The sequence below is a fragment of the Patiria miniata genome, unplaced genomic scaffold (assembly GCF_015706575.1).
Source record: "Patiria miniata isolate m_02_andy unplaced genomic scaffold, ASM1570657v1 HiC_scaffold_5, whole genome shotgun sequence".
Classification (NCBI taxonomy): Eukaryota; Metazoa; Echinodermata; class Asteroidea; order Valvatida; family Asterinidae; genus Patiria; species Patiria miniata.
This window is the reverse complement of record NW_024037072.1, coordinates 21,197,891-21,222,614: the sequence shown is the minus strand read 5'-3', so window position 1 is coordinate 21,222,614 and position 24,724 is coordinate 21,197,891. Positions and strand designations below refer to the sequence as shown.

The 24,724-nt window shown below is 41.2% G+C and overlaps 2 protein-coding genes across 2 annotated transcripts in view; both read right to left on the bottom strand.

Moving 5' to 3' along the window:
* Positions 1-10,710, bottom strand: LOC119741790 (TATA-box-binding protein-like). The gene is made up of 8 exons (XM_038217685.1): positions 10,619-10,710; positions 8,651-8,771; positions 6,819-7,084; positions 5,252-5,339; positions 3,962-4,117; positions 3,426-3,529; positions 1,826-1,920; positions 1-356 (listed from the first exon to the last, which is right to left on the bottom strand). The coding sequence occupies exons 2-8, from the start codon at positions 8,744-8,746 to the stop codon at positions 277-279; spliced, it is 885 nt and encodes a 294-aa protein (XP_038073613.1). The 5' UTR covers positions 8,747-8,771; positions 10,619-10,710; the 3' UTR covers positions 1-276.
* Positions 10,711-11,508: 798 nt separating this feature from the next.
* LOC119740914 (cilia- and flagella-associated protein 61-like) overlaps positions 11,509-24,724 on the bottom strand; it is a 36,246-nt gene continuing 23,030 nt past the window's right edge. The window contains exons 18-27 of the mRNA XM_038216393.1: positions 23,810-23,995; positions 22,350-22,606; positions 21,055-21,249; positions 19,850-19,996; positions 19,226-19,355; positions 18,622-18,862; positions 16,845-16,952; positions 14,998-15,192; positions 13,896-13,955; positions 11,509-13,103 (exon numbers count right to left, since the gene is read on the bottom strand). Coding sequence (XP_038072321.1) covers positions 12,963-13,103; positions 13,896-13,955; positions 14,998-15,192; positions 16,845-16,952; positions 18,622-18,862; positions 19,226-19,355; positions 19,850-19,996; positions 21,055-21,249; positions 22,350-22,606; positions 23,810-23,995 — 1,660 coding nt within the window. The 3' untranslated portion in view covers positions 11,509-12,962. The remainder of the gene's footprint in view (positions 13,104-13,895; positions 13,956-14,997; positions 15,193-16,844; positions 16,953-18,621; positions 18,863-19,225; positions 19,356-19,849; positions 19,997-21,054; positions 21,250-22,349; positions 22,607-23,809; positions 23,996-24,724) is intronic.

The following is a 24,724-nucleotide window of genomic DNA, read 5'->3' as shown; positions in this document are numbered from 1 at the left end:
TTCATGAATTGGGCTTTCATATCCTAGAGTTTGAAAGTGCTACGTGGAGAACTTCACTAAGACAATGGTCCCCACATTTGGGTGTCGAATTTTTTTACTCACCCTGTATCATGCCATCAATTCTTCAGGATGCTGCTCCAGCTGATCAAGACTGTAATCTCTCAAAGTTTTCTAACCATCCCCTGTTCAGGCTTCAGTCCATGAAGTTGGAAAAAAACAAAAATTGCAACCTTGCTAGCACAACACAGTTCTTCTGGATGCTCGTTGTCAACGACACTATGACGTTTTCTTGAAAGACTTCAGAATCGGGTAGATGTTGTTGAAGGCATCTAGGATTTCTTGACGAACCTTAGCACCTAGTGAGACGATAAACAAAATTCAAGATCAAGTCCAAAATGAAGAAGGAATAATTGAAGGTAAGGAAATCAAGAAACCGCATTTGACTTTTTTTTCGCAAATAGTATGTTGTTTAGAAGCACCTCATCTGAAAACATTCCTAGACCATTTGAAACATTCCTTTGGGGAAAAAAAATGAAATATTTTCAGCGGCAAAAATGGACGAGAACACCTGTGTTCTGAATGCAAGAATAGGCTGCTGTTAGTGTGAACATACATGCATGGTTCATTCCATAAATTAGGGGTCCCCTTTTTTTTCCTTAAAGCAGTCATCCTCCAAGAGTGATTATGAATAGCAAAATACCTACCCAACAAAACAAAAAGCATTTGAGAAGTCATTCTTGAATTGGGAAATTGCGAAGCGCCACTGTAACAGGGACAGGAAAAATGTCACACTTTGGATCCTAAGTTTATAGAATGACCCATATTGCTTCTTATTCCACACGGGAATATCAACACTCTCAGCCAACCCAGTGCATTCAAGGTGCATTCCAAACCCAGGCATGCAACTGGGAATTTAGGAAAAAATGAGGAAATTCCAAACCACACGAGACTTTGATCAATTTTCAATGGCATTCCTGAGCAGTAAAAGCAAGGAAATCAGCAGAAAAGTTACATGCCAGCAAAACCCAAATTCAAGCGCTGTATATCCAAAATGTTCTTAGCGTTATGAAGGCCAAGCTCCTCGTGTACACGTCTTTGTTTTGGTTAGCAAAATACAGTACAGTGGAACGTCGCTATACCGAACACAGCTATACCGAACATTCGGCTATACCGAACATCGTCCTTGGCTCTTGATGTTTGTGTACAAAATTTACCTAACGTTGCTGTTGAAAAATGGCAATAGAAGAGCGAATTGTGGCTATTATTTCCCAAAGGAATAGAAGGGGAAAGCCACCCATTGCTGTAGGTACCAGTAGTAAGCTCACAATCTGTGTAATTACATTATTTAATAAATCACTCTTGATATTTCTGCCTGAAATTTGAGGTATAGGGGTGTACATGTACACACATGTACGGTGCCAATATGTTATTTACAATTTGAAAAAAAAACCAAACTGAAATTAGGCAATCGACCTATCGCCGTTTGCGAGTTAGCCACGACCCTTAGACAACCGGATCAAGTTTTTTGTACACCAACTTTTGTTTGTCTCTGATTTTGCGCATTCCGCGTCCATTTGTATATCATGTAAATGGACAATATTTCACAAGCTGTGTTGACGCAATTCTAACGCAATTCTACCGTGATAGGTCAATTACAGTAGGACTTACATCCCTGCTAACAACTACTGACTTTATATCTAAGAGCATCCTGAACCTGTTGCATATTCATGTGAGCATCGTGCATACAGTGGACATGGCTACAAATCTCCCGTACATCTGTATCTTCCAAAAACATAACCCAAAATCGCACTCAAATCACACCTACCCGTCAGTACCACCTTCCCGGAGACAAATATCAGCAAGACTATTCTTGGTTTGACCATCCTGTATATCAGCCCAGGGAACAACTCTGGCTCATAGCTGGAACAAACCAAAATCAGAATGCATACATTTTCATCACAGCAAAACAACGGATCTTTTCTTTTTTTCACACATTAACCCTTACTCCCTAGGCCTTTTTGCTAGGATGTAGCCTCAATCCTGCAAAATCCTACAACTGGCCTCATGGAAAAATAGCATATAGCCTCAATCCTGCAAATTCCTCCATTATTTCTTGAATGTGGTCCATGGAGGGGTGACCACTGCCTGAATCCTGCAAAATCCTGCAGCAGTGACTGTCAATACATTGAGGCTTGGCCAGTGACTTTTCCTGGAGCAGTACGGAGGATTTCAAGTGTAATCCAGGCCTATATTTATGCATGACTGATCAAAAAAACACAAGGTCAGACCCAAGACCTTGACACAGTGCATCCTACGAAATCAGTAACGCACTTTTGCCATGTAACCTCAATCCTCCAAATTCCTCCACTTTGGCAAAGAGGATTTTGAAGGATTCAGGGCGGTTAGGGTTAACCCTAACTCCCTACTTAGAGTTACTAAGTAGAGGACCACGTCCGTCCAAATCCATCACTCACTCTACTTCACGTACATGACATAGCGAAATCCACCACTGAAGAGCTGGTGGATTTTGATGGACTTCGTACACATGGCTTATATGACAACAGCAGTACTGGATGCTAGGTAAAATTCATCGAATTCCCCAGCAGTGCTTTAGGCCTCCCTGACTAAGTCCATGCTCCATCAAAATTTAGTCAAACCAGGCCAGCAGGACCATGTCCCCCACCCCCAACATTCATCAAAATTGGGGGGGGGGGGGGGTGGATTTGATGGAGTTGGTAAGGTGAAGGTTAAGAAATGGTTCGGCAAGGGTAAAGACACAGCTAATGTGATGATTTGTGCACCCGAATCTATAACCGATTGGCTTGAAAATAAGGGAATAACAGTGTGAGGAGCCGGTCTTCACTGCGTGATAATGACCGGGTTTGGGGGTGACCGCGGTTAATGGACCGAGACAAAGATGCTTGGTTTAGGAAAGGTAAATATGTCGGTGGGCGAAGTGTTTAAAGAAAATAAATCGCAGATCTATGCTTTCGTCGTAAACAACCTCAGTATACTGCTGTACGATGTTGTTTGAAAACTTCCTTACGCGCGCGCACCCATAGCAACTGTGTTGCATTAGCGCGCGTAAGTCTCACGCGAAGGTGGTTGAGCGCATGTGCAGTGCTGTATTGCTACAAGCTGCCGTAGGACTGTTGTAAATTTGGCCAATCATTGTCTTGCATGGGGCTGGATCAATGCTGGTTCAGGGGCCATTTTTTCGCTTGTTCTTTGAAGCCGGTCTTTTTATCACTGTTAATACACCCCCACGTGATCGAGTCTCGACCAATCAGAAGCCACTAACTCTCCAAGGTATTTATTAATGCTAAATATGAATCTGGTACTTAGAAACACTTCATCATGCAGGGCAATTCCTTGGGTGGGGGGGGTGGGGTTTGTGTTTTTTTTTTTAGAAATACACTGCTTACCTTGAGAACTGACTGTGTTTGAGTACTAGACCTTCTAACCTAATGGGGAACTTGACATCACAACTGCCAACCATGTTCTGAACCTTGAACTCCGTGAACTTTGCCTGTCAAATGAAACAAAAAAGAATGATCAGTATGTTCCCATCATCATGTGCTTGTGTTCAGAGGTTCTTACAAAGATTTTCATTCAGAGAGGAGAAATTCAAAAATGCTGTCATTTAACCACTTTGCGCCGGGATTATTTTGACATTGACCGGACCCAGGACACACAAGACACCTAAAAACACTTCGCTGTCCAAATTTTTCTTGCAAAATGTTACTTCAGAACACGACGATCTCTTCAATGTTGCTGGTACCCCGCTATGCTTTTGCACACACACGATGGAATGTTTATCCCGAAAGAAAAATTGTCAAATCTGGATGTGCACATATGCAGTTGGAACTGGCGTACTGGGATAGTTCATTATTCTTATCTCTAAGACAAACTTAAGAATGTCTGAGGGTATTTTTCTCAAAGTTACTTGACAGAAACTTACAGGGAAGCCGAGTTTCTGCACAACCCTGGCATATTTCCTGGCGGCGAGCCTGGAATAGTCCTCACTCTTTGCCCCCGTGCACACCATTTTCCCTGAGCTGAAGATCAGAGCTGTTGTCCTAGGCTCTCTGATCCGCATAATGACAGCTGCAAATCTCTGCACATTGAAAACAAGACAGATGAGAGAAAGGTAGTTTTTATTTTGTCTGTGAAAACTTAAACAAGTAGACATTAACCCTAACTGAACTCAACCCATCAAAGCCCAACGGCAGGTGTTGTTGAAATCTGTTAGAATGGGTACAGTACCCCTAAACGGATGGTCTTTTACATTGGGTTTGGCATACCTCCAGAAACTAAGTCCAACAGTGTGTGTGTACGATTTAGGGGTTGGAATTTACCAGGATGGGTATGGTTCATAGTAAATTATTCTAGGGAGTTAGGGTCAAGACACAATGGATGTATCAATTATGATAATGCAAGGTCTAACATCTTTATGCCATTTGCTCTTATGGAATTAACATGGCTAAATGTGACCAACACAAAAACTTCATTTAAGATTTACCTTCTTACACTAATCAAACTTCGGAATTCTTCCGCATGAGTGAAATTTTGATTACCTCAGATGTCTTTAAAGTTGCGTTGCCCGTGCTCTTCAATAAATTTGAGGGTTTTTTTCCTATTCATAAATTTTGAATTTGTATGCTTTATTCCAATAAAAAAAAACCTCCTTTTTCCCCCGTTTTGGATGTCTGCAAACCTCGGAAACAAAGGGTTTTGTTTGGGCACAAACAGACCCACTTTGTGAGTAGATTGGCTCCCCGTCCGTACATAATCACTAGCCTACCCAGCAAGAATGGGAATTATTGTCTGGCAGCCAATAATTCAAAAACGTAAAGTAATAATTCAAAAATGGGCCGTTTTACTTGGCCGATGTCTCATTCAACACTGAATAACTTTTGTACTGCTAGAAAAACAGCAAGTTAAAAATGAAATCTATTTTTCGGGATGAAACTCGAAAATAGCACGGGGAATTAAAATCATACACAATACTGAGATTTGAAGGTTTGCATGGTGGAAAGATACTAAGACAAGATAAGTTTGCGGTAGCACCATGTGAATAAATCTCTTTTGTGAGTATGTGTGGTTCTGAAAGAACCGGAGGGACTCAACGTTTCGAACAGTATGCTCTGCCCGTCGTCAGGAGAAATTACAATACTCACAATACACAATACTCACAAAAGGAGTTTTCTTTCTATGGAAACACTACATCTTGTGACAATTCTGTGCATACCTTTGGATTGTACTCAGCATTTCTAGCATGGAGGGCTATTTTCTTCAGGTCCAGTTTGCAACCAAGATTCACTGTTGATACAATATTCCTGCAATCAATGTAAACAAAAGCATAAATGAAAAACCCCGAGAATAGGCGTTTTAGTTCGGGTTCACACTACACACGGACTATGCGTGATTTCTTTGGCTGGCATTTCTATTGTTTCTTCACACACTGTGCTCAGTTTGTATATATTTTTTTAAAAGGTATCATAGGTACTATGGACAATTTGACATTAGGCCAAAAAAAAAAAATATTCGGTCTCTGGTCAGACCAAAGTTCCGGACTTGACGCGGGGACGCGGCTTTTTTTTTTTTTTTGATTTTTTTTTTTTTCTTCAAGCTTGGATTGTACAGACAAGGTGGGGTACTGTTTTGCTTTTTTGGTGTCCTCATGTACATTGATGTCCTCCATAATTTGCCTTGGTGCTCTCAATCATTTGCCTTGGTGCAATTTCCCATTCCTTGGTGCTCTTTGGTACTACCGCGGAACATTTTTGGAAAAAAAAAGATTAACGCGCATGATTAAAATCGACACGCGCGCTGACCAGAGACCGACTTATTTTTTTTTGTTGCCTTATCAGACATTTTTATATTCTTAATAGTGAGGCATTATTGACTAAATGTTCCATAATACAACGATTGAGGATATAGGATGGCCGATCGCGCAGACACGTGTTTATGCCCGGGTCAGTTACCGAGTCAAAAGTCCAAATGCGAACATTGTTTAGATTTCACTCGTCCAATCTTGGTATAATAATAATCGTTGAATAAGCAGGCCAATGCAAACACGTCTTTAACCCTTACCTTCCCAAATCCTCCAAAATCCTCTTTACAAATTGGAGTATTTTGCAGGATAAAGGCTAAATGACAAAAATGTGTTGCTAATTTCGGTGAATGCACTGTATCAAGGTCTTGGGCCAGACCTTGTGTCGTTTATGCTCAGCCATGAATAAATTTAGGCCTAGATTATACTTGAAATCCTCCGCACTGCTCAGGATGTCACTGGCTCTACCTCAACATATTGACAGTGATTACTGGAGGATTTTGCAGGATTGAGGCAGTGGCCACCCCTCCAAGGACCACATTCAAGAAATAACGGAGGATGGTGCAGAATTGAGGCTGTATGCAATATTTACATGGAGTTAGTTGGAGGATTTTGCAGGATTGAGGTTACATCCTAGCAAAAATGCCTAGGGAAACACGGCCTAACCCTAACCCACCTCACTCCTCCAAAATCCTCCTGGCGGTTTTGGAGGATTCTAGAGGATTGAGGATGAATGGTGATTGAATCAAATGAGGATTCTGGAGGAATGAGGATGAATGGTGATTGAAGCACATGAGGATTTTGGAGGATTGAGGATGAATGGTGATTGAAGCACAAGAGGATTTTGGAGGATTGAGGATGAATGCATTTTGAGGCAGGAGTGTCTGACAATTTTGAAAACTTTAGGCGGAGTTGCAAAATTTTGGAGGATTGAGGATGGTTGTAAGCAACAAGGGCCTAGGGGGTTAGGGTTAACACTCACTGGAGCTGTGGTTCTATCCCTGATGACTCCATGCTCCCAGGGGTGGCCGGTGTCATAGGTGTGAGTGGTGTCTGTGGGTACATGCTGGTGGTGAGCGGCATGCTAGGGGTCATGCTGCCTTCACCCAGGCCATAGCCAGAGGAAGGGACCTGAAGCAGGCTAGGGTTGGCTGACTGGGAGGGTCCGCCGAGCCGCTGCTGGGATTGTTGGTGCTGGTTGCCGGCGTCATCGTGATCCTCTGATTGGATATGGTGTGGCTGTATAAGCTGTAATTGGCAAACAAGCAGTATAATCTTTTCGTCATCATTGCGAGTGTACTTGTGCACAGAGTCCACATGACTGGCAAAGTTCATGATTCAAGATTAGTTTATTTCTTGCAGGTGTCACAGTTACTAGTATGAGATGACATAACTGTGGTGATCTGAACAATCTGATCTTAACTCCAACTGCACATTACACAGGGTGTCCCCAAAAAAGTTGTGCAAGCAGATATCCTTTAGGGAATATACAACATTTGCAAACATCGAGAAAAAAACATTACCAAATTTTCACGAAATACCTCACTAGGATGTTGGTAAATGACAGTCTAAAGCATCCAGTAAAATTATGGCACCAGGTGTGAAGTCGTTTTCAAGAAAAGTGGTATTTTGTGTAAATTTCCATGGCCGACCACCGTTGGGAAACCTAACTATTTTTCAGCTACTGCTCCAAATTTACCATTTTGTTTTCAGTCCAAATTTTGTTTGCTATTGGTCACATGTTCATGAACGGGTGCATGCCAGCTAGACTGGTTTCATTACCTTACAGTTTTCCGACATCTTTAAGTTGACCCATTTCATCTTTAGTGGAGTCAGGAAACCAGACTACTTGAACACTTTTGTTTTTCTTGGTTTTTCCAGCATTTTCGAACACAAAACCTCCAACATGTCAGTGTAACAATATTTGATCTATTGTACTAACCCCTCAAATAGTTCATTTCTGAAAATTATAGCAAAAGCCAATGATGTACATTTCCTTTAATTTCTCAAAAACTACTTATATTAAACATGAGTATTTCATCTTGATGGAGCATATTAATTATACTCTTGTGTATAATCAGTGAAAATGCCATGGAAATCCATTCATGCAAACCAGAGATCTAACAGACTGTAAAAGGCTATGGGTTTTTCACCCATTCCAATGGGATTTACACAGTTAGTGATATCAGTGCATCAGATTGTCATGGGCCTTTTCACTCTGATGTAAATTAAGTTAACTGTGTAAATCCCATGCCATTGGAATGGGTGGAAAACCCATTTAGCCTTTTATAATGTTAAACCTCTGGTTTGCATGAATGGATTTCCATGGCATTTTTACTGAATGTAAAGGCCTACACAAGAGCATAATTAATATGCTCCATCAAGATGAAATACTCATGTTAAGTAGTTTTTGAGAAATTAAAGGATATCTGCTTGCAAACTTTTGTAAACATTTACAAAATTAAACGCAAAGTCACATCCTTAGCACCAACACTGTAAGAATCACAAGTAATTTTGTTTCGCTAACTTTATTTCACCTTCAACCTTTTGGGAAAGATTTCCATATACGAAGTTCACTCAACACCCAGTGTACAAACCCTATGAGATTGGACTGAAAAATTCTAAGTGTTTTCTAAGAAAATGCTTGTATTTTCTCACTGCTCAAATTGACTTTGATGACATGAAATTGCTATCTGGGGGCTTGTTAGTCAATACAGAGGAAAATTAGTGAACTTCGTATATGGAAATCTTTCCATCTTTCGCACTAAATTGAGGAAAATTCAACACTTCAAAAGAAAATCTGGGTGGACATACCTGCATTGTTTTCTGCTGAATGCTATGCACATTCTGTTGGGCTGTGTTTCCGTATATTTGAGGTGGTCGTCCAGGACCGCCCTGATATGGATTCATCTTGACCAATGAGCTATTCAGTCACCTGAAGAATTTTGGGGGAAAAAAAATTCATCAAAACTTATTTCAGTTAAATTGTGTCATCAACATCAACCCTGTCCATCCCACATCTGGAAAATTTCCGGGTACAAAAATCTAAGACCTCGTGGTCATTTTTTTCCTACTTTTGTTTTGCATTTTTTCGAGAAATCGACTTTTCAAGAAATGGTCACCCTTCTGCCTTTCAGGTTTGGTTACTATGCAAACACCTCTAGCTGGAGTTACCCAGCCCTAAATTTTATCATTGGGTTGTCATTTAGGGCTGGAGGACATTTTTCACGTGAACCAGCAGAGTTGGCAGGTCCCAAAAAAAATTCGGAAAAAAAAGTTGCCTGGAATAACCATTACACAGGTCCTTGAAGTAGAAAAAGATCCACGATGAAGATTCAGCCTACAATAACAGTGAAAAAACGAGGCATAAACTGACAACCGTGCGGTCATGGCAAGGACCGCAATTGGATTTGTGCACAGCGCGTTTACCAGTTCGTTCTTGCCGGCTGTGCTGGCTGATGGCGCATGACGTCACTAATGCGGAAGCGGAATACCCGACGACTGTTGAGGTTTACCACTCGCATCATAGCTGCAATACTGGACGGCAACCAAAGTTTGCCGGTTATCGTGCATGAAACAGTCGTCGGGTATTCCGCTTCCGCGTGACGTCATGCGCCATCAGCCAGCGCAGCCGGCAAGAACGAACTGGTAAATACGCTGTGCACAAATCCAATTGCGGGCCTCGCCATGACCGCACGGTTGTCGGTTTATGCCTCGTTTTTTTCACTGCAATTGTAGGCTGAATCTTCATCGTGGATCGTTTTTTTACTTCAAGGACCTGTGTAATGGTTATTCCAGGCAAGGTTTGGGTGAGTTCCAGTTGAAATTATTGTGTAACAGGGATAAAAATTGCACATTTTCAACATTTTTTCGAATTTGTTTTGGGACCTGCCAACTCTGCTGGTTCACGTGAAAAATGTCCTCCAGCCTTAAATGACAACCCAATGATAAAATTTAGGGCTGGGTAACTCCAGCTAAAACACCTCCTACTTTTTGAAAGCCTAAAACTAGTTTTAGTAAAAAAAGATTTACTGCACACTTAAAATTAATAACATTGCATGCGAAACGCAAGTGAAATTTCTCTTAAATTTGTAACGCGAAAAGGATGAGAAACTCACACCAAACAACTCAACTTCTCAAGGTTTATGAACGGGAATGTTCACAGCAATAGGTCGGTATATGTATGCGGTAATGCACTAATGCCTGGGACAAAGAAGTAATGGGGTGAAGTGGCACTTCGCCCCATTACCACTTCACCCGGAAAGATTCCTATATCTGGCCATCACTTATTTTTCCCTTAAATGACCTATCAGCTATCAGAAAGTGATAATATGTCCTAAAAAGTCAAAATTAGCAGTGACAAATTTTGAATTTTTACTGAGAAAACAGAAATTTTCAGACCAGTCCCATAGCTATTGGTTTGTGCACAGGGTGAAAAGTGATGGCCAGATATTGGGAATCCTTCCCTTCGCCCTTTTACTAATACTACTAATCCATGGAGCTACATGTTTTTACCATGGAGGTAGAAAACTAGAATTAGCTCCATGAACTGAAGGACGAAGTGGAAATGGGGCGAAGTGGTTCGGGACGTACATTAAATGTACTGACAACGGGGGCGAAATGAGAGTAAGCCCGAAATGAACATACAAATCTAAGTAAAATCTGTCGACTGGTTGACATGTTACGTCACGTGAACATAGTTACAAGATACCTGGAAACATATGGTCCTATTTCGACCGTTTTTATCTCTCTGAAAATGAATACAATAACTTGACATCATACCTGACATTGACAAAGCGATGCGTTTTGTACACGAAATTTCTGTGCGAGGCGCGAGGATCCACATGAATTGTCTAGCGCCCTCTCTTGTTGTATGACGATCGCATGTCATCAGACATCTCCGAAAAAGGGGCTGATCTTCAGCTGCGGCTACGTCTACTGTCAGCATGCATCCCACAAAATTGTAATGGGAAACCTAGGCTCTAGAAGAGTTTCGGATGCAGCCTTAACCCCTTATACAACCCCCTACCATTGTCCACCGCCTCCAACTTTATTTAGTGTGGCTTCCCCTTTCCTCGTTTCTACATTTCTGTATGCCTATTCAACCCATTTAATTGAAAGGGAAGATACAACATTTGCAAACATCACAAAACGAAATGATCAAATTATCACAAAATACCTTACTGGATTGTTAGGGAATGACAGTCTAAAGCATCCTGTAAAATCGTGGCTCCTAGTGTGCTGACATATTCAAGAAAAATGGTATTTTTCCAATGCAGGTCGGCCGACCAGCGTTGGAGAAAACTTTTTTTTTTTTTTAAAACTGCTCCTAATTTTTCATAATTAGTTATTCCGCGTTTTCTTTGCAATTGATTACACAACTGTGAAGGGGTTCAAGCCTACTAGACTGATTCTATGACCTTACAATTCCCCAAAGTCTATAAATTCTCTGTTTCATCTTAAGTGGGGTCAGGGAATCAGACTACAAGAACATGAATGGTTTTCTTGGTTTTTCCAGCATCTACAAGCCCAAAACACGAAACAAGTCATTTTAACAATATTTGCTTTAACATATTAATCCTCCAAATCCATTGATTTCTGAAAATTGCAGCAAAAGCAAATGTTGTACATTCCCTTTAACCACCATTGACAGACTTCAAATGAACACATGGAAATTTGTAATGAAAACTGTTTATTGCAAATATTTACATTTTTTTTTCACTCAAGCTCAAACCTTGTCAACCTTAATTAGGTGACAATTACTAAATCATTTTGCAGAAAATGAACATGTACATTAATTATTATGATACAGTTACGGTAATGCTACAGTTTACAAGACAAGTGTTCAGTTGATAACTGCTTAAAACTTGCTGAGCTAGTGCATTTAAATTTTAGACAAAGTACTTCGGATATTATTTTTTTCATATCATTTTACAGAGTATTCATCAATTCTGAAATACACTGTGAATATGTGGAAAATGCTGAATATTTACAAACTAAATTAATTTTTGGACGGTCTTCGGATATTATTTTCATACACCAAATTTTACAGAATAATATTCATCAATTTTGTAATACATGTGTACACTGAATTTATGGAAAATGCTGAATATTTACAAAGGAAATTTATTATTGGACGGTCTTCGAATATCATTTTTCATACACGACATTTTTACAGAATTATATTTATCAATTTTGTAATACACTGTAAATAAGTGGAAAATGCTGAATATTTACGAACTTAATTTCTTTTATGGACGGAACATTACAATTATGATGGGTAATGAATGCAGTAAGTAGTCAAGTTATTAAGTGGGGAAAACATGTTGGCTGCAGTTTCCAGTATAAATAAGTTCTTTGAAATGCTACAACACTATTTTACAGCCCCTTCCCCCATATTCTGAGGGTTTTGCAAAAAAGTTCTCAATGATCTGATGATGATAATATAATTCCTGACCCTTAAAGGGTCACTATATCACAGAGGTAATTCACACCATTCCCAGCTTTGCATACATTGGTAAGTAGCTGAGGTTCATTGAGGTATACATTGTCGATAGTGAAGAGGTCCAGACCATTCTGGGAATGGCATGAATTGGAAGGTGGTACGTAGTAGTCAAAGTTCACATCCTTCCTAGCTTTCCATACATTGGTAAGTAGTTGAGGTTCACTGAGGTACAGTGTCGATAGCAAAGAGGTTCAGACCATTCTGGGAATATAAATTGGTAGGTGGTAATAGTTGAGGTTTACACCATTCCCAGCTTTGAACACATTAGTAAGAATGTAACATTCTCTGAGGTACACTTGGGAAAGTGGCCTGGTTGAGGTTCATACCATTCTAGGAAAATGGCCTACATTGGTAGGCAATAATAATTGAGGTTCAGACCATTGCTAGCTTTGCATACATTGGTACGTAGTAGCAATTCTCTGAGGTACACTTGGGAAAGCATTGAGGTTCATACCATTCAAGGAAAATGGCAAAACTTTGGTAGGCAATAATAATCGATGTTAAGACCATTCCTATTTTTGCATAAGTAGTACAAATTCTCTGAGATACACTTGGGAATGTAGTTGAGGTTCATACCATTCTATGAAATGGCAAACATTGGTAGGTGACAGTAGTTGAGGTTCAGACCATTCCTGGCTTGGCATACATTGGCAGGTGGTAGTAGTTGTAACTCAAGAAGCTGAGGAGTCGCGTCTCCAGAGATCGCTTGTTGCCGCTGGTCTCAAACTGCTCCTCCAGGTATTTACGCTCTCGCTTCTCAAGCTATGGGGATGAGATGGACGGGAGAAGAAAGAAGTGAAGACAAAAAAATACACCAAACCATGTTAACAGGTCTTATTTAAAACTGTGATCTTGAATCAAGGGCGTCAATCACTTCTCAAAAGTGGGGGGGGGGGGCATACCTTCATCAGAACTAATGCAAGCGCGAAGCCCAAATGGCGTGGGGTTCGAGGCCTACTTAATGGCCCCGAAAAATTTTGGATTCTCGAGATGCTCTGTTGTGCGATCCGAGGCAATTTCTGACCACTTTCACCAATTTTTTTTTAGCAAAAGACCGTCTTTTAAACATCATTTTCGCGTTTGGAGTATTTAATCAGCTAACCTGAGCCATAGAATCATATGTAGGCTACAAGTTTTATTCATGGACAAAAAATGTGGAAGGAAAGAGACAAACGATATGATATCCCCCACCATAAATTTTTATTCGGGGATGAAAAACGTGGGGGGGGGGGGGGGATATCAAATCGTCTGTCCCCCCCAACCACGTCCCCCACCAATTGACACCCATGTCTTCAAACATTGAGCAAAAGCAGGATCTGTATGAAGCAAACAAATGATTTCCTCATCAAGGGATTAACCTTCATTTTGAGGATGGTCAACTGGGGTTTTCATTGCACTGGAAGCAAGATAATTAATATAATTGCTGCTGAGTGGCAATCCAAAGGGTCACAATAATGGCTATGGCTTCCATAGACGTGTGTGTAAACTGGAAGCCATATCCAACTAATTTGGACGTGGCTAATTAATGCTCCTATTGCAATGTAGCATTCTCACCTCCAGGTCTTGATCAATAAGCTGTCTGACCTTCTCCTCCAAGGCAGTAACATCCACAGCCTACACAAGGAAAGGCAAACCAAAAATTTGAAATAAAAAATCAAGGACCAAAACAAATTACCAAGGACAAAGGTCACATTACAGGCAAAGTAGAATTAAAACTAAACTTCATCACACAATCATAACAATTCAACTGCAACACTGATCATCATACCTGCCAACATTTGAGAGCCTGAAATAGAGGCACTACTGTATGGCGGTCCAAGGATTTTTAGAATTACAAAATGCCCATAAACCTGAAATGTGTTCAGGTTTTCCATTTAGCCTTGTTTTCGTTTTGAAAATTACCCACAAATGGCATTCAAAACACTTTTTTATTGTCTGAGAAGTTAGTAAGAAGTTTGTAGTTAGTGAGAAGTAATTTGTAAAGTTGGTTACGGGTATCCCATCCCGTAATCAGGAACCGGTTCCTGACATCAGCAGTCGGGTACTGCGAGCCCTCATTTTTCCTTGTTATCTTTGGTGAATATATAACAGGTGAAAACTGCCCCCTCCCCCAATCTGTTTTTTACCAGAAATCAGAACATTCTGATTTTTTCCAATCGGAAAACTTCAAAATAGGGACAATTCTAATTAAATAGGGACAGTCGGCAGGTATGTGATCTGAGCCAAGTATTGTTTCATTGTATTTACTAGTCCATGTGGATCAATGTTTGAGCTTGCAAAGCCACAGTTTCGGAGGCTCTTAAATGAACTTGGATTTGTTTTCCATTTGTGATGCGATCAAGCTACATGAGTCGTTTGTCGACCCTGGTCAAGTTTTTTTTATTACAGATTTCAAAAGAGCACAATCTCAGCACTACTGCTGTGAAAACCGCATGCTGATACCATCTTTAGTTCAAAAATTTTGGAAGTCGCAACACCAAGAGATGTTTTCAAGCCACGTGATGAAGTCGCCCTATTTTGGGCCTGTATCTCCACATCAAAATTCCCGACAAACGACTCATTTAGCTTGATCGCATCACATTGCTTATTTTTATTTTTGTTAAAATATTTATCTGTATATTTATTCTTTTGTGGAGGACAGCCTCTATGATCTTACAGGTCTCTGCACCAGGAGTTCCCTGATCTCCTGCCGGAAGTCCGGGAAGCGGTCGTGGAAGATGGCCAGGCACCAGGTCTCGCGGAAGAAGCTGTACAGGTCTGGGATCAGACCCTCATCGAATCGGGACACCAGGTTGTTCAGGAAGCGCTCGTGGAGGTCGTACAGGCACAAGAGGTTGCTGGCGTCAATGCTCTGTGGGGTGAGAAGATATTAGGGGAGAGTGGATCAATGGAACATTCAACTGTGAGGTGGAAAAGTGTGAGAACATGGATAAATGGGACATCAACCTCGTTTCCCCATGGGTACGATCGCGCTGCGCCATGTTGTTTCCCATCATGCCTTGCGCGATCTTAACCCCTGGAATTGTGTAATTTAAATGTGTCAAAATATGGCACATTATAATTAGGGCTGCAGTTTATCCATTTTACGGGCCGACGCCATCTTTAAAAGTTGTGATTTTGAAGAATCAATCCTTTCAAACATAACGTTTGGACGTTGCGTTATTTAGCAAAGAATTGTATTAAATGTACGTACCCCTTTCGTGCCTTTACAACCACAGATACAGGGGTTTTTTTTAGCGAAAAACACGGCTGCCATAATCCATATCGTACAGGCATCGCAACTTTTGAATCACAAATGTTTTTTCGTACGTGACGTTACGTGGAAAGCACGCGAGCGCATTATGGGCGCGCCCGGCGTGCAATCTTCGAAATTCGGGCGCAGTACGCTGTGAATAGCCAATCAGCGTCATTTACGTCATCATCACGGCCAGAGGTTAGTGTATAAGGAACACGCACGCGTCCCTGGAGTCGAGGCTGATGGGACATGCCAAATTGCAGTGGAAAGGAGGGAAGGAAGAATATGTTTAAATTAAGAAGATGGGGAAGAAGACCGGCCGGAACATGTATAAATGGGATATGCAGCCCTGAGGTAGGATACATGAGACTAGTCGGAGTAACTAAAACTCTACGAATCAAAGTGCCCTGTGATTGGTCTGTCTGATGCTTGCCAGGAAATAGTCTAGCCAGAGCCTTGCACAAGTCTATTTTTCCTGAATTACAAATGGAAGCCTCAAACAAGGACATGTGACAAGGATGTTTCCCGAATTGAAGGTGAAATTTGCTATTTTCTTCTCAAAGGTATGTGAACCTAACCACCACCATTTGTATTTCCGATTCCCACTGAAGCCTACAGGGTCGCATAAGGCAGTTTGAAGACTGTTGGGGGGGGTGAAATCTGAAGATTTTGATTGGGGGTACGAGTGAAAATGGTCAAGAAAATTTATTAGTAACGCAATACGGCTATGTACCTAGGACACTCCGATCGCCCGACCATGTCCAAATGTTAAAAAAGGTGATTCGTAGAGTCCTAGTTACTCGGACTAACATGAGACATGCTACAGTAAAGTTGGAATTGCAGAATTGCAAGGAGCATGTGTCAATGGGAAATGCAAAGGTGAAATGGTGGATCCAAAACCAACTGACCTTTTTTTTGGGGGGGGGGGTGTAATTGTATTGGGGGGGGGTGGTTTCTATTTGAGGAGAGGGAGGGGTCAAGGAGGAAGAGGCACTCCCAGCATTTGTTGTAAAAGAGGGTAGCGCTTGACTGGTCAGCATTTTAGCCATTTCCAATTTCAAAAAAATATTTAAAAAGGGGCTGGACCTTGTATGATGCTAGGGGGCAATCTGATAATCCTGTTCTTTTTGCCTTTTCTTCCTTTTTACCAATATTTCACAGGTCTATAAAGGAAAAAAATTATCTTTCTTCTCTGGTTTATTCAATAAAACATGGATGAATCAATGCAGGTATAAGGTGCCCTTAAAAACCTTGCACCAAGTACATACCTTCTGAGCCAGGCAGGTCACTGTCTGTATCTTGTTGTACTGGTTGATGTGAAGGCGGAAGTAATCCTGCGTGGATCCCTCCTTGTCACCTGTTGCCAGCACACGTCCCTACGATAGGACAAAACCCGCACATTCAGTTGGGACCATGTTCCTAAACATTATGCGTTCCATATCATGTGCATGAGAAGTATGCACACGCACAGACACACAAACGCGTTCACACCGTCGATCGTGGACGTCCTATTGTCCCTCTTTTGTTTGTACTCTAACTTTTTAGGAAGACTTCCATATGTTTTGTACACGACCCTAATCGCAGACGTATGCTGGGAATCGTGGACGATATTGTTCTCTTTTGTTCTTTGGTATTTTTCGTCCACGGTTTGAGAAGAGGAATACGTACACAAGCGCGCATTCACACCGTCGATCTTGGACGTCCTATGGTCCCTCTTTTGTTTGTACTTTAACTTTTTAGGAAGACTCTTATAGGTTTTGTACACGACCCCAATTGCGGACGTATGCTGGGAATCGTGGACAATATTGTTCTCTTTTGTTCTCTGGAATTTTTCGTCCACGGTTTGAATCGATGAACACACTCAAGCATTGTACCATGTCTTTGTGAACAAGTACCCCCTCAACGGTAAGAAAGGGAGAGTTGGGGGAGACCACTGGGAGAGACATTCGAACACAATACCGTTGGTGACTGACGCTCACATGAAGACGCTATGGCTTTGTGCACATTCATAATAAAACAAGTTGTGCGTACTTCACGCACGCAAACCAGTACGCACTTCATTGTGTACGTGTTCATCTTTTCAAACCGTGGACGAAAAATTCCAGAGAACAACAGAGAACAATATTGTCCACGATTCCCAGCATACGTCTGTGATTGGGGTCATGCACAAAACCTATGGGAGTCTTCCTAAAAAGTTAGAGTACAAACAAAAGAGGGACAATAGGACGTCCACGATCGACGGTGAACGCACGTTTGTGTGCACAGTCCTTGTCAAATCCATCACAAATCAATCAACAGTCCACTAATAAGTCAATCCCAGAGTAACAGCAGTCAATAATGAAAAAGGAAAGCCTCAGTCAAAAGCTCATTTGAAGCCAGGTGTTTGACTTGAGAACAGATGACTCGTGATTGGCTAGTGGTTGACTTGACCACATCTAGTTACTCTAACTAGTTGTAAAACTCACATAACGCCAGTTCTACGTTCCCTCCATTGGCTGCCAGTTTTCAAATTGCTTTTGCTTGTTTTTCATTGCTTACATGGTTCTGCCCCTGGATATAATTCTGATTTGCTCATTTCTTACAACCCTGCTAGGTATCCTCAGGTCTGCAAATTCGTCCCTGCTTGTTGTGCCTAAAACTATTAAATCTTGGGGGGACTGTTCATTTTCTCATGCTGGACCTATGTTATGGAACAAACTTCCTTAATTTTTCATTTCATCAATCGTCCAGTTTGATTTCACTCATGTTCATATTCATGTATTTTCATTTGTGCGTACTTTTGTTCCCTACTGTTCTTGCTGTTCATGTTTATTTGTTGTTTTTTTCTGTGCCTTGAGCATCTAACCAAGATGGATTTGGCACATTATAAAAGCTCTTTATTATCTCTGGTATTGTGAATACATATTGGTAGTGTGAAGCTTAACTCTATGTGTACAGTAAACCCTCATATCAGCTCACAACGGTTCCCGGTAAAAACTAACATCATTGTGCATTGTTTGAAGTCCTTTACATTAAGGCAATCAAGTCTGTCTTCCACATTCTTACATAATCCAGCTGGGCCATGTCTGCCTCCAACGGCGTGTCTAAGCTGGGCTTGCCAAAGTGCAGATAGTTCAAGCCGCCCGGTAGGCATGCCCCTTGCACCTTAGCCTCAGTGTATATCGGGATGAGGGGTACCGACTCCACGGGCGGGGTCACGTCAGTCTCTAGGGTAGGGTCAAACAGTCTGAGCATGGTGGATGCCAGGGCACTGCCAACCTCCTTGGAATTGAAGTTGGCGTGGGACCTGTTCAATTGGAATGAATTGAAGGAGTTGTAGTTAGGTCCATCACAAGTCAAATCTTTCCTCTGTCACAAGTCAAAGGGCATGTGTGGTCTAGCTGTGGAGCACAGAATTCATGATCATGAGGTTGTGGGTTCGAGTCCCACCGTGGCCATGCATGTTGTGCCCTTGAGAAAGGCGCTTTACCTCAATTACTCCTCTCAACCCAGGTGTTAAATGGGTACCAGCATTATTCAATGCTGGGAAGGTAACAGACTCGCTGTGGAGGTGTGGCGATCCCCCCACAGCAGCAATATGAGTCTGGCCCAATTGCCAATGAAAGAGAGATGGGCTTTTACCGTGTCTTGTATGCTATATAAGACTTACCATTGGTCAGCATGATATTTACGCTGGAACTTTGTCAGTGGTCCGGCACCTCTGATGGACAGGTCGTTGGTGTGGAAGTTAGCGTCAATGACCAGCTTGCCATCAAACACCAGACAGCTGTCATTAATGGCTAGAGAAAAAAATTGATAAAACATTATAACACTATGACTGAAACTGTTTTTGAAGCAGAAGGAGGCAGAGCACTTTAGCTTCATGGCTTGGTTTCAGTACTACAGTTTCACGAAATGCTGTTGAAATTACCTAAATCAAAGTACTAGTGTTTCAAGTACTAAACTTCTGAATAAAGATACCTCTGAAAGCATCAGAATCCACGGCTTTGTTGTTGAAGCAGAAGAAGGCCAAGCACTCCAGCTTGATGAGCTTGGAGTTAGTACTACAGTTTCAAGAAATGCTGTTTAAAGTACCTAACTTAAGAGTTTCAAGTACTAAAGTTCTAAATAAAGGTACCTCTGAAAGCATCAGAATCCACGGCTTTGTTGTTGAAGCAGAAGAAGGCCGAGCACTCTAGCTTGATAGGCTTGGAGTTAGTACTACAGTTTCAAGAAATGCTGTTTGAAGTACCTAACTAAGGGTTTCTAGTACTAAAGTTCTGAATAAAGATACCTCTGAAAGCATCAGAATCCACGGCTTTGTTGTTGAAGCAGAAGAAGGCCGAGCACTCCAGCTTGATGGGTTTGGTGTCCGAGGTGAAGGAGGTGCAGTAGACTTCATCTCCTCCCTTGCCATCGTTCCACTGAGCAAGGTAGTAACCTGGACGATAACAGGAATAACATGTGAAGTGACTTGTGACTGAAAGACCTGTTTGGACTTGAAACAGACCAGCAAGTTTTTGTGAGGACAGTAACACACTTTTAAAACACAGGAAATGATAATAATAATAATATTAATTACCCTGGATTGGACATTTGAGAGACATCCCCATAGACTTGTGCATAACTTTTTCAAACTTAAATGTGCCTAACCCAATATTCCCTTGTCCTTTTTCCACGAATTTCGGTATGTTTACTAATTAGACCACGAGCAACAAATATAATCTAATTGCGACAATAAAATTTTGCCTCTAAAGGGGGGCTGTGACATTAGGGAGACGTGAAAGACGTGAAAATGTCTCCCTAATGACCGATGTCTCCCATCGTGCAAAGAAATTACGATAACGTGTCTCCTAAATGGTACCATTACACGTATAATGACTCTTATTAAAGCGCTTTACACAAAATGTCTCAAAGCGCTTCACAAATGCAATGCTTCACAAATGCAAATGCAATGCTTCTGTTTTCGCAAATCTCAATCTTACTGCTGTATCTCAATCTCTATCTTACTACTTTTAAAGTTTTTTCAATCTAAAAAAAACCCAGTAGTTTAACTCACTTATAATCAAATTCAACAAACTGTAGGAACGCACATAGAATAACTGTTTTGCTAAAAATTGTTGTCACAACTAACTGACTCTGTCAAGCTTTATTTGTATTTCAATGGATTTTTCTAAGACACTTTTGCAATCATCAAAGACTTCACTTTAATATGACATGGTACCAGAGAAATGCAAAATGCATTAGGGTCAAGCTCCTCATCTATTTCTCAATAGACCTTTATCATGCTGCCACCATTTTAGTCATGTTCCCTGTACCCAATAACAGTACTGAATGATAAAGTTTTTGTAAAAAACATGAACCAGGCTATTTTTCCTTCCAGCCTCGCTTTGGTTACGTTGATTTGAATGGAAAAAAATCACAATGTCCGCAACATGAAAATAGTCTATAGCCTTATAGCCTCATTTCACAAACAGTCAAGACAATTTTGACACCTACCATCGTACATCTGCACACCCTGTGCCTCTATTGCTTCGTGTACAGTCTTCTCAACTTGGGGGTTGTTGAAGCACGTGATGCTGTACTTGAGAGGTGGCTGCACGAAGGTGATGCGAGAGCCTGGCAGGCCGACTGCAAGCAGCGATTGGACCGCAGAGTATGCATCCAAGCTGCGTCCATATACAATGGCTTTCCCTGTATAAGAACGCACTGGTTAGTTACAGTTCATAGCTACTTAGGCTTAGTCCTGAGTCCTGAGCATTTGTGCTCTCTACAAATTTCTAGGAATTCTTTATCAAAGAAATTGCCCATCTGTGTTACCAACAAATGCATTCCCTATGCCCATTATACCAAAACAACACAGAACCACTCAATACACTGCATTCCCAGTATATACTATATTCCGATCAGAAGCTTTCCATTTTCCCTTTATGAACTGCAAAATGTGCACAGAATTGCACAGAGTGTTTTGGGATGTATTTTCTACATAATAGAATTTAGTGCTTCACTCATGTTTTAATGTTTGCTGAAGACAGAGTTGCTTATAAGCAATAAAGTCCACGAAAGGTTTTGGATATATACAAAAGTAAACCATACTTTATATTTCATGATCTTTCACAATTGGAATTAGCCTTAAGTCAAGTCCCACGTGCCTATACCCGGACCATCCGGACACGTAACGCACCCCGGATGCTGGCACGTAAAAAGACTAGCACGAGCGGAACTAATCACTTATTCATTTATTCAAGTAATATAAATCAAGCAATATAAACCAATCATCTAACGGTGGTTTGCGGTCACCAGCAACAGCACCTGCGCCATGGCGCGTGTGCTGTCTGGCGCCAGACAGGCTGATTTACAGTAATTCTGCATTTTCATTGGTCAATTCACAATGGGTAATGCATTATGCATGTCTATCAAATCGGTAGATAAATGTAAAGAAAAACATAAGCGTTCTCCACGAGATGGTAAAGGCCCTTGCGGCTTCGCCGCTCGTGCTAGTCTTTTACGTGTCAGCATCCGGGGTGCGTCACGTGTCTGGGTAAGCGCGTGGGACTCGACTAAAGGCTAAATTGGAATGTGCTCTGTGCCTGATCACAAGAGCCAAGCAAGAGGAATTTAGGATGTACAAGCTCAAATTGAAGTGTGCATGCATGTTAAACCCCATGTGCAGTAAAGTGCAATCACGTAAGATTGATATTTACACATACGGTTCCAGATATCTAGAGGATAGCTTTGTGCACAACCCAATCAGTCCACAGATCAGCACACAAACAGACACCCCTACCGCGTACCTTCAATGTTGAGAAAGTGTTTGTTGAGCCACTTGAGGACACAGGCAGCATTGTATTCATCGTTGACTATGAAGACATTCTTGGGCACTCTTCCCTTGTAGCGAGCGTCGGGCTTCTGTGGCAGGGAGGCATTGGTGACAAGCTCGGAGATGTCAGCCCCAGTTGGGCAACTAGTCTGGTACTGCTGCCCAGTGCACAGGATCAGGTGGTCGTATGGTACCTTGGCTCCTCCCGCTACTTTCACATACTTGCTACCTCTGCGCACCGACAGTAAAATAAAGATACATTTTTGAATTGAACTTTTTTTTTAATCAAGCAATACTGAATGCATATTACTTTTGACCTGGTAAGCCTCATTGGAACTTTTTAACGACAAAACAAATTTAACTCCCATCTCAACTGCCAATTTTAAACCTAAACACAATTTCCCATTACACAATTCTTCAAAACCACATTACAAATAGCAGTTATTCAACAAAACACATAATCATTGAGCACCAATAATTTTCTTAAACCTTCTTCTCAAACCTGACTTTGGTGCTATATTTGATTCCAGAATAATGTGAAGCAAATGAACGAAATGACACCGACATTTTTCCTTGCATCATTAAAGTAACGTCAAAATGATTGGGAGCGCAATTTGGGTGAAGTAATATTCATGTATACATTTTGTGCACACGCATGACCTGAATGCGACTCAGGAAATTAGATCAAAAGGCAGAAATGGCTCTCGAACATCCATGAAATTAGGGAAGCCCAGCTAACATGAAGATCAATTTTGCAGAATGACCTTAAAAGTTGATAAGCATTTTACGTTTGATTCAAGTGTCACTCTGCATTGCAACTTGTGAAATTTGGATGAAAAAAAAAACAGGTTTTACTCTGGAAGCACCACTTGAATATGAGAAGTGGTGAGAGGTCAGTTGTTACGGGAATGGCGATTCTGCCAATGAAGGATGTTACTGGAGAGAAGCCTGAGCCCTTATTGGTGCACACCACCATAAACCTTAAAATTAGTGCGCACGAGCTCATTAATATTTTGTGACCCCACAGTTACTTTTGAATAAGAGGACCTTGTGGCTTATAATTGGAATAGATTGTAGAACTATCTATGTCAATCAAATATTTGTGACTTGTGGCTTCCAACTCGGGCGATTTTTTTTTTTAAAAAGCCGGACTTGTGGGTCTATATCGCATAGAGGCGGGGGGTTACATTTAGACCTGGGCCCAGGGATTAACAACCTTTTTAGGGGTGGTTTTGGGGGAGGGGAATATAAAAAAAAAATTGACCCGGTTACCACTAATAAAATTGAAAAGAAAAGTGTTCAAGGGGTCGCAATCTTTAATTTCCAGCAAAAAAAACCTCGCCACCTTGCTCCTGAGCGTCACCAGGTGGCGCTGTCTCTGTCCGATTTTGTGTTGTTTTCTATGAGCGCTTATTTGGTGCAATGAAACCTTACCTGTTGATGGCTACCATCTTAGCAGCAACCACATTGATCCAGGAACGCAGGGATATCTGAGCCAGCCGGTCTTGTGAGTAGCAGCGGCTGGTGGATAGGAAGTTGGCCCGGAGTGGGTCGGGGGCAAGCTCTCCTGGTAGCCCGTTGGGTGAGATCAGGACCAGGTTGTTGAAGCGTAGGTGTGGGCTGCAGGTACAAATGTCCCAGTATCCGAAAAAGTTTATTATTCCGATCTTTCCTAAGACGCTGTGTGGACATCTAGAAAATGGTATCTCTAACCCACCTGCACAACTCTCACAGAAATGAATAACCCACATCTTTGTATGCATGTATTTTGAACAATCAAGTGAAATACAACAAAGGACTGGCTATTCCAACTATAAAAGCGATTGACGATAGTATGCAATATGTATTTGTGCCTGGCAACTAAAACTGTATGGAAAAAAACCCTAAAAACTGCTCAATCGTTGTTATCTAGTGCAAAGGAATACGATTTGACAATGTCTACAAATGGATGACTTTTGAAAGTGGACATTTTGCCTCCAACTCTAGGTTATCTTCATTTCGAATTGCTTGAAGACCCTCTGATCAGCTATGACAAGAAGGAAGCTGCATATTTAGGTCATTCAAAAGTTACATCTACTTAAACACACTTCTTTATAAAATCATGTGTGTTGTACCCTGTTATTATTTAGATTTTGTGGGCTAAACATCACATTGTCAGTCCATCCATGACCGAAGATAAAGCAAGTTGCTATTACTTTTCTCTTTGAAATACTATGCACAGTGCTAGCCCTATCATCAGCCCTGAATCCTTTGTTGTCCCTAACATTTGCGCACTATGTTGGGAGTTATGTAAATCGTCAGAATAATGCAAATTTCTTGACCAACATGTAACAAGATAGTTTATTATCC

Bases quoted from the DNA above. Each gene is read 5' to 3' on its own strand.
- LOC119741790 (XM_038217685.1), bottom strand. From the start codon at position 8,746: ATGAATCCATATCAGGGCGGTCCTGGACGACCACCTCAAATATACGGA. The intron at 5,340-6,818 runs GTGAGTGTTAAC...CATTGATTGCAG, and splicing joins GGGATAGAACCACAGCTCCA to GAATATTGTATCAACAGTGA. The intron at 1,921-3,425 runs GTAAGCAGTGTA...GGTTTGTTCCAG, and splicing joins AAACACAGTCAGTTCTCAAG to CTATGAGCCAGAGTTGTTCC.